A 14,089-nucleotide genomic window follows, 5' to 3' on the forward strand; every position below is an offset into this window, starting at 1 on the left:
TATGGAAGATTTTGCAGATAAGGTTGCACAACTTTGTTTAGAAAAATACAATAAACTTGGTAAGAATGGTAAACCATCACAAAAAGAATGGACTGTATTATCAGGTATAGTATTATTAAAAAAGGATGGTACACTTTCCCTAGTAGCTCTTGCTACAGGAACAAAATGCTTAGGAAAAATAGATTTAATGAATACAAAATTATATGAAGAAGGATGTAGATTAAATGATTCACATGCAGAAATTCTTGTTAGACGTGCCTTTTTAAGATATTTATATGAACAAATTGATTTTTTACTTAGTGGTGTTAAAAATAATGTCTTTATAATAGACGATAAAAAAAAGATTAAGATAAATGATGGCATATCATTTCATTTTTTTACAAGTCAAACTCCTTGTGGAGATTGCTCTATATTTTTAAAAGAAGAAGATAATGCACCTCCAATAAAAATTAAGAAATATAATCATAATATCGAAATAGAAATAAAATCTAATATCAATGAAAAAAAAAAACAAATAATTAAAGATATATATAGAACAGGTGCAAAATGTGTTAAATCTGAAAAATATCAAGATCTTCATTTACCTGGAGTAAATTACCATGTAGTTGGACCATTACGAACTAAACCGGGACGAGGAAATCCTACTCTTAGTTTGTCTTGTTCAGACAAAATAGCAAAGTAAATAAAATTATATAAAATTATAATTTATTTTGAATGTATAATATATGATAATTTTGAAATAATAAATTTGGAATAATATAGAAATATAATAATTTTTTATATATTGATTTTAGATGGAATTTACTTGGAATACAAGGGTCATTTTTATCAATACTGATACCTCCAATAAAATTGGAAACTATTGTAGTGGGAGGTAATTCCCCTTTTTCTCTGGAAGCAATGGAACGTGGATTGTATAAACGATTCAATTCAGAAATATACAAATTAAAAATTATACAAAGTAAACTTTTTTTTAAACAGCAAAAGAATTCTGAAAGAAAAAATCCATGTCCATCTAGTATAATATGGTGTGCTGTAAGAAATCGGTAATTTTTAGTATTTATATAGGATGTTAATATATTTGTAATATTTTTGTTGAATAATAGATTCTAGAGAGCAAAATAAATACAAAAATATTTTTTTAATTGATATAATAAAAATATCAGTCGAGGCTTACTATTAAATTATAAGCAATTTAAGTTTCATAACAAAATATTTTATCTAATTCAAACTTAAATTGCTTATAAAATAAATAATATATAAATAAATAATAAAAAAAAATAATTTAAATCTTAGCTATTGACACTTTGTATATTAACTTTTTTATTTTAGTCTTTAGAATAGATTTTATAGATCTATAAGTGTCTTATAAATATATAATATAGCATCTTATTTATCTCTTTTTACTTTTTAAATTAACATTAATATTAAAATAGTTTTAATAATTTTTTATTTTTAGTGATACTGAAATAGCAGTTGAAGGTAGAAAACAAGGAGCTACGAAAAAAAAAAAGGGTAGCAATTTACTCATAAGCAGACGCGCACTTTTTGAAACTTTTTTACGAACTTGTGATAAATATCAACATTCTGATTGTAATATAAGACATCCTAAAAAAATTACTTATTTAGATTGTAAAAAATGGTCTAAAAATTATCAAAGTTTATGGAATACATTAAAATCAGAATTTTTTCATGATTGGCCTTCTAAACCAATTCAGTTACAAACATTTGTATTATAAAATATTTTAAATTTTGTATAAATAAAAAAATTAACATATAATTTAATGTAAAATTAATAAAATTATATAAAAATATTATATAAAATTTATACACAAATATATATATATATATTTATATGATTTATAAATTTCAATTATAAAATTGATATATAACAAAAAAATAAGTACAATATTTTACAAAGTACGTTTACTTATATTAGTATATCCTACACCTATGCAAGTTAAAACAACTTGTTCTAATATTTCATCATCTTCTTTAAATGGTTCAATTTTAAAGATGACTCCAAAAAAGTCTTTTAAATCCCTTAAAAATTGTATCCTGTGGGAATAATATTATGCATCAGCTTTATAATATAAGTTTTCTTTTTAAAATAAATTCGTTTATAAAATAACTACTTACATTGATGGTGTTAAAGGACCTGTTACAATTTTAGAAACATCTTTCTTACCCAATGCCATAAACATTGCAGTCATAGCTTGAAAAGGTGAATCTACACAACCATTTCTACAATTATTAAATTTATGTAATAGCTTCTTTAATTAATTAATTAATTTATATATTTTTTAATATAAAAATATATATAACATAAAAATGTTATTTTATTAGTTATTTTCTTTACCTATAAATTTCATCAATTAATTTCATAGCTGCTTCTTTACCAATATCTTCTGGTACACATGGCAAAGAACCTGTTGACATTAGAGGTGAAAATGCTTCTCCGCCAAAAACAACTTCAGAAGTTGTTTCAGCTGATAAACTCACTCCAAAACCTATTATATTTATAAACATTTGAAATATTTAATTTAAAAAATATAAATTAGAAAAAATTTTATATGTATACCTGGTGATTTTCCACTTGAAGCACCTTTACAATGATCTGTATAAATATAGACATCTGGTAAAAATTTTAATAATACACATTTAACAGACTCGACAATTCTATTACCAATAGCAGGAGACACACGTATACTACATGCAGTACCTCTTATTCTTTTTACCATTCCACTATTTTGAAGCTATAAATGTATTTTTATTGTTTTTAAATTAATATTCTAATGAAGAAATGTAATTTATATTTATAATTACTAACTTGAATACTTTTAAGATTACGACTAATAGGACATTTAAATTTAATTTCTCCACCACCTAAAGGTGCAGCTCCTCTTTTATTAATAGTAAAGATAATTTCATTATCACTTGATATAAATTTTTTTAATATAGGTATAGCAGATGCTTTAATTCTATCTACAGATGGATCTTAAAAATTAAATCATACAATTATATTAATACAATGTTAATATTCTGAAATTAAAAGTTCAAAAAATATTATTTACCTATTGTATTATTTGTAATTCCTTTAAGTTTTACATTTACAGTATTTTTACAAAATGGAGCTAATATCATAATTCCTTCTAAATAATAACCAATACCTCGTTGTATATTACAATCATGCTCAAATTCACCACCATACAATAATCCAGGATTATAGTACAAATTAGTTCCTGTTTCATTTAATTCTATTCTTGATCCGTTTGTAATTTTATCCAATAAACGAATAAAATTGACTTCATACTCTAAAATATAAACATGTGCATATATAAATTACATATAAATATTAATATTAATAAACAAATTTATTTTAGTTTTTGGATATTTTTTGAAAGATATGTTTAAACTAACCTTTAAGTCCTGGATTGTCATCTTTAATTCGAATATTTATAATTCGTACAGGTTTACCTGATAATGTTGATAATAATAAACGATATCGTAAATAATTACAACCTTCATATATTAAAACATTATTTTTTATTTTAGCTGGCATACTTTATCAAATTTGCAGTAAACAAAATAAATAAAATAATGTATTGGAATTATATGATGATATTAATGTTGCTAAGAACTATTATTTAAATATTTAAACAAAATGGCTGCTCATAATGTTTGAGAATAGAGTGTGGGAGAACTATAAAAAACGCTCTAATAAGTGGGGGAATAATGTATATATAATGCAATAACGACAATGCGATAATAACAGCTTAGTATCGTTATTTCTCTATTCATTTTTCTCATTTTCTTAAATTGACGAAAATAAGAAGATATCACGACTATTATATTGACTATTATATATTCTCGATGTTAGTAGTTATATTTTATATTTGATAACTTTATATGGATCGAATAAACTTTGACAAAATATTTTTGTTAAATTTCAATATGTTCTTTATGTAGTTTTATAAACAATAATATGAAATAATATGTTAATAATATGTTTAATAATTTATTTTAATTAATGTGTTAAGTTTTAGTATTTCTAAATATTTAAAATGACATTAATAAAGAAAAAAATATTTGTTACTGTTGGCACTACGAAATTTGATGAATTAATTAAGACAGTTCTTAGTTCAGAAGTTTTAGAGGTAAAAAAATACAAGTTTTTAAAAAATCTTATTATTATTATCTCTTTAAAAATATTTAAACATTATTTTAAAGAGATGTTTTAAATATATATTATAAAATTAATATATTAAGATATTAAATTAATAATAAATTACAAAATTTATTATTTTAGATCTTATCATCAAAAGGATATAATGAAATTATTTTACAAATTGGTAAAACATTATTTATACCAAACTGTATTCCCCGTTGTGGTTTTATTAATATTGAATATTTCAATTTAAATGCAAATATAACTAAATACATAGAAAATACTGATTTAATTATAAGTCATGCAGGAGCAGGAAGTATCTTAGATGCTTCAGAAAGTAAAAAAAATTTAATTGTAGTTGCAAATCAAAGTTTGATGGACAATCATCAATTAGAGTTAGCTGAAGAACTCTACAAGAATAAGCATTTATATTATTGTACTTGTGAAACTTTATTAGATACTATACAAATTATGAATTTTGCTGAATTAAAACCATTTGTTAATTATAAAAGTAAACATATTGCTAAACTTATAGATAAAATAATGGGATTTTCATTCTAAAAAAATATTTAAAAAATTAATGTTATCTTTTATTTATAATAAATAAAATTTAAAAAATTATTAAAGAACTAATTGATTTCATTCAATATATTTAAGATTTTAATGTTTTACAATATAGATATATAACAGTTTTATAGTTATAACAGATATACTTTTAATATAATTTACAACAATATAGTAAGAATTGCTTAAATAACTGTTTCTTAAAATTATAGTGTAATAGCATAGAAAAATTTATAATTTCTGGTTAAGAAAAATGGTAACGAAGAATAGTGGCAGTTATTGTTAGGTATCTTTTATATGATCTTTGGATGGTTGCTAATTGTTAAAATAAAAGCTATAGCATTAAAAATATTTTCTAAATACTGTACAGTAGTAAAATAAATTTAATTTTTCAATAAATGTTCATATTTTTTTGCATGACTTTTTTTTAGGAGTAAAGTAAACAAGTTAGTTTGCACATCAATGAATATAATCACTGCATTATCAATTTAATAAAGTTGCACATTTTTAATGCATTATATTGTTTTGTTTTTTTAGACGATCCTAGCATAGTTTATACTTTCAATTTATTGTACGAAGATACATCCATATGAGGCAAACTACAAATGTGTATTTATAGATGGCATATGTTCTTAATTACAGATTAAACCAAGGCGTGTCATTTCTTTTAAAAGTTCATTTCCCATTTGTGCAGGACTCCTTGAAACTATTACACCAGCCTAAATAAAATAAAATAACATTTATATTTATTATAACACATATATAGATAAAATTTAATTATGATAGATAATAAATTAATAGTAAATTAATACTTTTTCAAGTGCATTAATCTTGTCTTGTGCACCTCCTTTTCCTCCTGAAATAATTGCTCCAGCATGTCCCATTCTTCGGCCAGGTGGAGCAGTGATACCGGCAATAAATGATACTACTGGTTTTGTTTTATTTCCCTACAATTACAATAGATATATATATTATATTTATAAGTAATAATATTCAAATTAATTATACTTATAAGGATAGAGAATGTCTTGTGGAATATAAGGAACATTGGAATTTCTGGAAAAAATAGTTATGAATTAGGACAGGATGTTGGGTACCAATTTAGAAGAACAACCAACAGTATTATGTTCAATGAGATATTCCGCTGCTGATTCCTCTGCACTACCACCAATTTCACCAATCATTATAATACCATCACATTCTGGATCCCTGAGGAATACATCCAAGCAATCAATAAAATTTGTTCCATGAAATGGATCACCACCAATTCCAATACAAAGTGTTTGTCCAAGACCAGCCTTAAAATAAAATTTTTTTATAATTTTTTATTATAAAAACCTTTTTCAAAAATATAATTTTTAATTTTATTTAAGAGGAAAATATAAAATTCTAAGAAAAAAAATTTACTTACAAGTGTTGTTTGATTTACAGCTTCATATGTTAATGTTCCTGATCTTGATACAATACCAATTTTTCCTTTTTGATGTATATGCCCTGGCATAATACCTATTTTGCACTGAGATATAATTTGTTATAAAATATAAGAATATATATAATATGCCTTGATTCTAAAATTTCTCTTTTTATAATTTTTTAAATATTAATAAATATTAAATACCTGTTCTGGAGCTATTATTCCTGGACAATTTGGACCAACTAAACGAGATTTATTTTGCTCCAAAAGTCGTCTTTTAACTTTGACCATATCATGTTGTGGAATACCTTCAGTAATACATACAATTAATGGCATTTCAGCATCTATTGCCTCCATAATAGCTGCAGCTGCACTTGGAGGAGGAACATAAATGACAGATGCAGTAGCACCCGTGGCTTCTTTTGCCTAAAATAAAAATAAATTTGATAATTTTTTAATTTTAAATATAAAATATAAAATTAAATAATTATTTGCTCACCTCTTTTACATTTTTATAAACTGGTTTTCCAAGATGTTGTGTACCAGCTTTTTTGGGATTAACACCACCTACTATTTTAGTACCATATTCAATGGCTTGTTGACAATGAAATGTCCCCTGTTTACCAGTGAAACCTTGACATATAACTTTGGTATTGGAATCAATTTTCAAGTTTTTTCTAGTATCTACATAGTTAAATCTTATTTGAGTACGTAATAAATTACCACATTTTCTAACTGAAAAAATAAAAAAATGATTTATTTAAAAAAAATGTTTTCCTAAAAAAAGATTAAAGAAAAATATTAATAATTTTTGTTTTATAATAAAAAATATATTCTTTAATAATATTCTGTAATATAAATATAAGAACAGTAAAACATATGTTATTTTATGGGATAGAGATAGAAAATTTTAAGCATTGTTTTAATTGAATATTATTTATAGAAACAATATCAAATTTCTTAACTTTTAGGTCAAGGTTCATTAACTAAATATCTTCCAATGACTTCAATGATTAATATGACATTTAAAGTGACATATTGTAATAACATTAATTAACATAATATATAAATTATATTTAATTATAGTTATATATAATATCACAATCAATAGATATATCACAAAATAATATTGTTTATATAAAATATAATTTTAGAAAAAAGAATATATTATATTATTATATTACATATACATGAATCAGATAAAAATTTAATATAGAATTATGTAATACTTTATTAATACTTAAAAAAAAATAATGTAGAAATTAAATTAAGGAATAAATTAAAAATATATATGTAGTGTCAAAAAAATTAAATTATGAATGACTATATACATTCTTATATAATGAAAATTTTAACATAAAAAAAAATTATCAAATATTAATATCAAAAATAACAGAATAATGACACAAAAAACTGTGAATTTTTATATTTTACAAACATGTTTCAATTATTTCGAAATATATAAAGGTCTATTATCATTAAAAAATAACAGATAATTATTCTTATCTTACCTGTAAATTTTGATAATGTTCTAACAGCTACAGCCATTTTTTAATTGATGTTTCCTTTAGGAGGTCAATAAACGAAATTGAATTATTAGAGAATCACCATTAAGAGAACTATCTTCGGTGAACTAGCGAGGTCAAGTTCGAAAGAAAATATATGAAGTATATCTCGAATGTATCTAATACTCCAGATTTGTTACTTGTCAAGTACAGGAATAGTTCATTGAAATGATTGGTTCATCATGCAGAATAATTTTTTTTCAATGCAAAAATGTTATTATAAATAATAATTTTATAAGTTTTTAAATATATCGAAACAATTCTTATAATATGAAAATTATTGTTAGTATTATAGAGTATTAAATTTATAATTTTAAAATTAGAATTTTAAATTAAGAATTTAGTTTTAAAAATATTTACATAAAATTTCTCTAGTTTCTCAAGTTCCTCGTTTATTAGTAAAAATATAGGAAAGTTAACTTTATCCCTATTTATATCTTTGAAATACACTAGAATCACTTAATATATCCATATTGAATAAAAGTATATAGCATGAAAATTAAAATGGTGCGATAGGAAAACGAATATATTATATAATAAATATTATATTCATTTAAAAAATTAGTATTATTTATATAAATTTTAAATTTATGTTATAATAATTGGTAAAGAATGTGATAATTTTATAAGGAAAGGTAGCATGCTGCATAATCAACAGAGGTCACCAAAAATCGAATGTAGTTAATGAAAGTTACGATTGATGGTATCATAGTTGCCAAATGTAGATTACCGAAAGAAAGTCTATATAAATCCTTTTTCGATTTTATTGTTATTACTGACATAAGAATTTAATTATACACAAATTTTCATATGGATCAAATAGTTTATTAAAATTCGAAGTGATCTAATTACAAAGTTAATATTGACGTGCATAGATACAACGACATAAATGACAGTGGTATATAAAAAATAAATATCTTGATAAAAATGATGTGGTAAAGAGAGCCTTATCGTTTTACAAAACCATCGAAGGAATTGCAAGGTATACTCTCTTTTATAATTTGTATTACATTCTTCGTTAAGATATTATTTCAATTATTTTCATGAAACGAATAATACAATTTTATTTAAACGTGAAAAGTTCAAATATAATTTCGAACATAATTTAAAAAATTATTTTTTAAATATAAAAATTTAATTATATTATTCATAATATAAAAATATTTTTATTATATATATTATATATATATATTTATATATTTATATATATTTATATATTTACATTATTTTATTGAAAATTAGCATATTTAATATACTTCTTCATGAAATTAAAAGAAAACATTGTTATTAAAAAATAATGAAAATATATATATAATTTTTATTAGAATATATATATTTTTTAATTATCTAATATTTTAATTGATTTTATTATTATTTTTTAAATGAATATTAAAGTTTTTATTTTTGATTAAAATTATATTTTTTTTTCGATATTATATATTTCTATAATATAATTATATATTTCTATAATATATTTCTATAATATTTCTATAATATAATACAAAATCACATAGCAAAAAAGAATACACTTTATAATATTTGTATAATTATAATAATAAACAAATTTTAATTTTATAATTTTTTAATTTTTTTATTTATATTTAAATATAATAAATCTTTATTTGAATATAAATAATCAAATTCATCAAATAGGATGGAAGAGAGCACAAGTTCTGAAAATGTTTGGTGCAAAACTAAAGCAGATGAACAAAATAATTTATATCATCCAGAATCCATAACTCAGTCTATGGAAGCAAATTCCACTTCTTTAGCAGATATATTTGATACAGCATTTTCATCTACAGTTGATCCTTCTCCACAACCAAGATTTAATTCAGGTAAAATATAATATAAAACATAATATATGTATTAATTTTTTTCAAATAATTTTTTAATTTATATTTTTTTAAATATAACAATAATTTTTTTTAACAAAATATTAAAATATATTTTTAATAAAAAGAAAATTTATATAAAAAATCTTTTCAATAATTTTAATAATTTTCTTTATTTTAGCCAATGACATGGAATATGATCACTTATTTGCAGAAAGTGATGTAGAAGATTTAGATGTGGTACCTATTAATCCTTATGTAAATCCTTCTCATCATTCTGCTTCAAACAATAATTTTGTATTTGGAACATACTTACATGGGCCTGAAACAACAGGAATTTTACACGAACGTGATCCTCCAGTAAAACATAAAAGTAAAAGAAGTGAAGAACGATCATTGGATTATCAATCATCTGATAATTTGGATGTAGCTGGACCATCTAGATTGTCAGATGGAATTTCTAACAAGTATAAAATTAAAAATTTTAAATTTATACAATTTTTATTTTTATTTGAATTATATCAATAATTAATAATAAAATTTTTTTAAACAGAGTCATGCAGAATATGGAGAATGATAGTGCCAATGAAGTTAATACTTTGTATCATTCAGTTTTGCCAAATACAATTAATTCTCAACAACATTCTACACATTCAACAAGTATGATTTTTTTATTAATAATAATTAAGATTAATTAAATATGTATACTTTAATTTTATCTATATTGAATAGAAAATGATGATACACCATCAGCGCCTGATTTACAATTAGATTGGTCCTCAAGTAGTGATGATGCTACTAGTAGTGATGATGAAGATGGTTCGGTTGAAGTTCTTGTTTCAGTAAATCATAATAATAATAAGGTGAAATAGTTTTATTAAATTATTTCACAATGAGATTTATATATTAAGAGCTTAAAATACAAAATGTTTTAATATATTTCAACAGCAGAATTCTGTGCAAAATAATGAAGAAAGTAATCGTCCAGTAACTGTAGTTGATTTGACTGTAGAATCAGATGAAGAACATGCTCCACCAACCCCAACAACTTCGGTTGTAAGTCCAGGAACAACGGATTATGTACATAGGTATGACAAATTATTTAATATATAATATGTTTGATTATAGATTTTTAATAATTGTTTTATAGTGGGAACAATACTTATTGCATGCATAGTCCACCAGACTATGTGTATCATGGCCGATGTATGCATCATAATTATAGAATTCCAATTCCTGTTATACCTGTAAGATACAGTCAACTACCAGGTAAGAATATTTATAAGATAAAAATATTATATTAATATTATATTATATTAAAAATTTAAAAAAATTAATAATATTCTGTAATGATATTATTCTGATTTTTATTTTTTTTTTACAGATGCTTCTACAGGAATGTTAAGACCACGTATGCATCCTGTGCAAGAGAGATTATGGAGGATGCAACAACGTGTACAAGAAGTACATAGGCGGAGTCTTCATCCAAGATTCTCAACACATCATAGGTTAGTATCAGGATAAATACTTGAAATTTTATATTATATATAATTTTTATATTTAGTAGTACTACATCATGCAATCCACATGTTCATCAAGCAAATCAACATACGTGTAATAATGGAAATCCTAATCCTGCAAATAATCGTTGCAATGGTTCGGAAAATATGACATTTGCAGAAAATTATTTTCCTCCTCCAATTTTACCACCACCACAACAACCTACTGTTTATAGTCATCCAGAAGCTAGGAGGCCACCAAATGTTAGCCCATCGTGTCCAGCACAATCTGTGATGGTAATTTCAATCAAAGAAATTATATTATAATAAATATTATAATGAATTTATAATTTTTTTATTTTTTATTGTTTTTTCAAGAATTTAATTTTTATAGCATTGATTTACATTATTTTATATGTTTAGGAAAATTCTTTGAATGGTGTAGAAATGGAACCAACACCACCAGTTATGCTGCCTTCAATGCCAGTTCATCCTTATGTACCTCATATGTATCATCATTATGGTCCTCATCGAAGACCACCTGGTCCACAACATAGACACCATATTCATATTAATTGGTTGCAACATCTTCATTTGGTATGTTTTTATATATAATATTGATAATAATGAATAATTTTCTGTATTTGTATACATATATACATACATATATATATGTATATATGTATATATATATATATATATTTCACGCAGCAAGGATCTGATGCTCATGATACAATGCCATTTTCATCTTTTGGTTTGCTACATCCAGCACGTCCAATGTCGGCGCAACTTGAAAATTATATGCGTCTTGTTAATTTACGACATATGGCTCATATTAATTGTGGAGCAACACAAGAATCAATTGAAAATCACACATTCCGTTATAAATACAAACGGGTAATGTATTTTATTTTTGTATAAATTCGTTACAATATGTGTATTGCTATTTTTACTTAATAATTAAAATTTTTAATATTTTATTATTTAATAGGAGAAAAAAATTGAAAATGAAGATTCTATTGAAAAATGTACTATATGTTTATCTGAATTTGAAGACTGTGAAAGTGTCAGGTATAATTATTTTTTATATATATAATAATTTTCTTTAGTAACTATTTTTTTATTTTATATATAATATTCTTTTAATGTTTTTACATAGGAGGCTTCCATGCATGCATTTATTTCATATAGACTGTGTCGATCAGTGGTTATGTACTAATAAACGCTGTCCTATATGTCGAGTGGATATCGAAACTTTTCTACACAAGGAGCTTGAAAGCACTGCGTAGTTTAAGGTCGATTTTAATTATTTGTTTTTGTTTTTAAGTATAATCAGATAATATTCGCATATAAATATTTTAAAAGATCCTATTCATGAGTAAACCTTTTTCTGACACTGCTATGAATGTTGATGTAAAAAATTTTACTGTGAATAATCAAAATATTGATAATGGAATAGAACTAAGTTCCTGAAGTTATAGGAGAGGTTTGTCTTGATTTATTATCTTTGCATCCATGAATCATGGATATTAATAATAGTGTACATAAAAATATTAGATTTGTTTATTATGCGTTATTATATTAATAAAACATGTATTTTGTCCGATAATTTATCTTGTATGTAATATTTCGGATAATAACAAATTGTTAGATTATATGAAACATATGAAGTGATACAAGTCTTCGTGTTTTTTATTCTACTTTTTTAATATGTGTCATATACACATAAAGAAAAAAAGAAATTTTAATTATTGATAACAGTCAATATAATGAATAATTATGAAAAAATATATTCCTATGTTATAGTAATTTTCCAATGGGTGCTATATTGATATAAATTTTATACACTAAATATATTCTAATGATTTGTGAAAAGAGTTAAAGATTTCATATTTGAATGATTTCTTGAGGCTATGTATACTTTTCATAAGTTTTTATATTAAAAGAATTTTTTAATAAAACTAAACTATAATAATTCATTATTAAAAATTATTTATTTTTCATAACAATATATTGTTCTAATCTATTTCCATTTAAAATAAATTATCGATAAAAAATGATCTTAGATAGAAAAACTTCTTATTTTAGACGATTTTATTTCTGCATAATTTTTTAATATTTATTGAAAAAAGATAATTCAATTTTAATTGATTAAATTAACAACCTGTATAATATTCAATAAATTATTCTTATTATGTCTAGTGCGCAGTAATAATAATTATTATCCTTTTGCATTTGAATGTTATCACTATGGCGGCAAAAAAAAAAAAATAAAAATTTATCTTTAAAATCGGATGCTGTCATAATGGTAATATAGCTTTTATTATGCTTGTATATTTATGATTCTGTAATCGAAAAGTATTGTAAATGTCTGTTAATCTTTAATCTAAAATATATTTACTTCCAGATAATTTGTTGTTTATTAATATTTTTGTATGCATATAATATAATAATGAATCATATCAAAATATATTTTTTTATATGTATGAATAAGTTTCAGTCGAATATATTGATAAATATATTGATAAAAGACTATAATATTTATATTTTAAATAAGTGTGCAATATCTTTACTATTTTACACATATTTTTATTAGAAATTTTTTATTCACTATTGTTTTTCGAGAAATTTCCTTTATCTTTTAGGTTATCAAATAAATCTTCACCAATTTTCCAGTTTCCAATAGATAATGTTGATTATAGATAAAAATGATAAAGGTATATTGATATTATGTTCATACAACCTATTTTCATTTTTATAATTTATAAATAGAAAACAGATAATAAAATGTAATGCGAAAAAAAAAAGAAATTATTGCTAACGCGCAAGATCATACTTGGAAAAAATTTTCAGCATAATCATATGAATTAAATAAGTCAATCAATTGTTTACTTTTGCTGAAAATAAACTATTAACAAAAGATAATGTGAAAATTGTGCAACAAAAAAACGATTTAAAGATACAGAAGATGGAATCTTTTATTTGAGATATTTTTAATAATAAATTTATAATAATAAATATAAATTTATAACGATTTATCATAA

General features: G+C 22.7%; 5 protein-coding genes across 10 annotated transcripts; 3 read left to right on the forward strand and 2 right to left on the reverse strand.

The window, feature by feature from the left end:
• Position 1: 1 nt before the first annotated feature.
• On the forward strand, positions 2-1,845 carry LOC122720335 (tRNA-specific adenosine deaminase 1). The gene is made up of 3 exons (XM_043946963.1): positions 2-678; positions 795-1,046; positions 1,460-1,845. Exons 1-3 carry the CDS (start codon positions 2-4, stop codon positions 1,737-1,739), a joined length of 1,209 nt encoding a protein of 402 aa, XP_043802898.1. The 3' UTR covers positions 1,740-1,845.
• Positions 1,801-3,708, reverse strand: LOC122720336 (RNA 3'-terminal phosphate cyclase-like protein). Of its 3 annotated transcripts, XM_043946965.1 has the most exons (8): positions 3,421-3,708; positions 3,075-3,314; positions 2,831-2,997; positions 2,687-2,756; positions 2,582-2,617; positions 2,360-2,510; positions 2,140-2,244; positions 1,801-2,058 (listed from the first exon to the last, which is right to left on the reverse strand). In XM_043946965.1, exons 1-8 carry the CDS (start codon positions 3,560-3,562, stop codon positions 1,914-1,916), a joined length of 1,056 nt encoding a protein of 351 aa, XP_043802900.1. In that variant the 5' UTR covers positions 3,563-3,708; the 3' UTR covers positions 1,801-1,913. The 3 variants fall into 3 exon arrangements, with proteins under 3 accessions (XP_043802900.1, XP_043802899.1, XP_043802901.1); XM_043946964.1 differs by having other exon boundaries at positions 1,806-2,058; positions 2,582-2,756; XM_043946966.1 differs by having other exon boundaries at positions 1,924-2,058; positions 2,140-2,230; positions 2,582-2,756.
• A 33-nt stretch (positions 3,709-3,741) lies between these two features.
• On the forward strand, positions 3,742-4,753 carry LOC122720338 (UDP-N-acetylglucosamine transferase subunit ALG13 homolog). The gene is made up of 3 exons (XM_043946968.1): positions 3,742-3,875; positions 4,041-4,157; positions 4,310-4,753. The coding sequence occupies exons 2-3, from the start codon at positions 4,065-4,067 to the stop codon at positions 4,727-4,729; spliced, it is 513 nt and encodes a 170-aa protein (XP_043802903.1). The 5' UTR covers positions 3,742-3,875; positions 4,041-4,064; the 3' UTR covers positions 4,730-4,753.
• A 528-nt stretch (positions 4,754-5,281) lies between these two features.
• On the reverse strand, positions 5,282-7,852 carry LOC122720311 (succinate--CoA ligase [ADP/GDP-forming] subunit alpha, mitochondrial). The gene is made up of 7 exons (XM_043946930.1): positions 7,658-7,852; positions 6,646-6,881; positions 6,351-6,572; positions 6,144-6,248; positions 5,851-6,030; positions 5,545-5,679; positions 5,282-5,451 (listed from the first exon to the last, which is right to left on the reverse strand). The coding sequence occupies exons 1-7, from the start codon at positions 7,692-7,694 to the stop codon at positions 5,365-5,367; spliced, it is 1,002 nt and encodes a 333-aa protein (XP_043802865.1). The 5' UTR covers positions 7,695-7,852; the 3' UTR covers positions 5,282-5,364.
• Positions 7,853-8,238: 386 nt separating this feature from the next.
• Positions 8,239-12,724, forward strand: LOC122720312. Of its 4 annotated transcripts, none has more exons than XM_043946932.1 (13): positions 8,239-8,693; positions 9,365-9,549; positions 9,728-10,013; positions 10,100-10,206; positions 10,279-10,409; positions 10,495-10,634; positions 10,697-10,815; positions 10,931-11,054; positions 11,111-11,342; positions 11,469-11,642; positions 11,757-11,942; positions 12,037-12,116; positions 12,205-12,724. In XM_043946932.1, exons 2-13 carry the CDS (start codon positions 9,366-9,368, stop codon positions 12,332-12,334), a joined length of 1,893 nt encoding a protein of 630 aa, XP_043802867.1. In that variant the 5' UTR covers positions 8,239-8,693; position 9,365; the 3' UTR covers positions 12,335-12,724. The 4 variants fall into 4 exon arrangements, with proteins under 4 accessions (XP_043802867.1, XP_043802868.1, XP_043802869.1 ...); XM_043946933.1 differs by having other exon boundaries at positions 11,114-11,342; XM_043946934.1 differs by having other exon boundaries at positions 10,498-10,634.
• Positions 12,725-14,089: the final 1,365 nt, after the last annotated feature.

Source organism: Apis laboriosa, unplaced genomic scaffold (assembly GCF_014066325.1).
Source record: "Apis laboriosa isolate Shangri-la unplaced genomic scaffold, ASM1406632v1 scaffold125_cov141, whole genome shotgun sequence".
In the NCBI taxonomy this organism is placed as follows: domain Eukaryota; kingdom Metazoa; phylum Arthropoda; class Insecta; order Hymenoptera; family Apidae; genus Apis; species Apis laboriosa.

Coding starts and splice junctions, on each gene's coding strand:
- LOC122720335 (XM_043946963.1), top strand. CDS start 2: ATGGAAGATTTTGCAGATAAGGTTGCACAACTTTGTTTAGAAAAATAC. Junction 679..794: donor TGTTCAGACAAAATAGCAAA/GTAAATAAAATT, acceptor TATTGATTTTAG/ATGGAATTTACTTGGAATAC. Junction 1,047..1,459: donor TGGTGTGCTGTAAGAAATCG/GTAATTTTTAGT, acceptor TTTTATTTTTAG/TGATACTGAAATAGCAGTTG.
- LOC122720336 (XM_043946964.1), bottom strand. CDS start 3,562: ATGCCAGCTAAAATAAAAAATAATGTTTTAATATATGAAGGTTGTAAT. Junction 2,245..2,359: donor TTAATTGATGAAATTTATAG/GTAAAGAAAATA, acceptor TAATAATTGTAG/AAATGGTTGTGTAGATTCAC. Junction 2,059..2,139: donor GGTCCTTTAACACCATCAAT/GTAAGTAGTTAT, acceptor TTATTCCCACAG/GATACAATTTTTAAGGGATT.
- LOC122720338 (XM_043946968.1), top strand. CDS start 4,065: ATGACATTAATAAAGAAAAAAATATTTGTTACTGTTGGCACTACGAAA. Junction 4,158..4,309: donor TTAGTTCAGAAGTTTTAGAG/GTAAAAAAATAC, acceptor TTATTATTTTAG/ATCTTATCATCAAAAGGATA.
- LOC122720311 (XM_043946930.1), bottom strand. CDS start 7,694: ATGGCTGTAGCTGTTAGAACATTATCAAAATTTACAG. Junction 6,882..7,657: donor AACATTATCAAAATTTACAG/GTAAGATAAGAA, acceptor TTATTTTTTCAG/TTAGAAAATGTGGTAATTTA. Junction 5,452..5,544: donor AGATTAATGCACTTGAAAAA/GTATTAATTTAC, acceptor TATTTTATTTAG/GCTGGTGTAATAGTTTCAAG.
- LOC122720312 (XM_043946932.1), top strand. CDS start 9,366: ATGGAAGAGAGCACAAGTTCTGAAAATGTTTGGTGCAAAACTAAAGCA. Junction 10,635..10,696: donor ACAACGGATTATGTACATAG/GTATGACAAATT, acceptor ATTGTTTTATAG/TGGGAACAATACTTATTGCA. Junction 12,117..12,204: donor GAAGACTGTGAAAGTGTCAG/GTATAATTATTT, acceptor GTTTTTACATAG/GAGGCTTCCATGCATGCATT.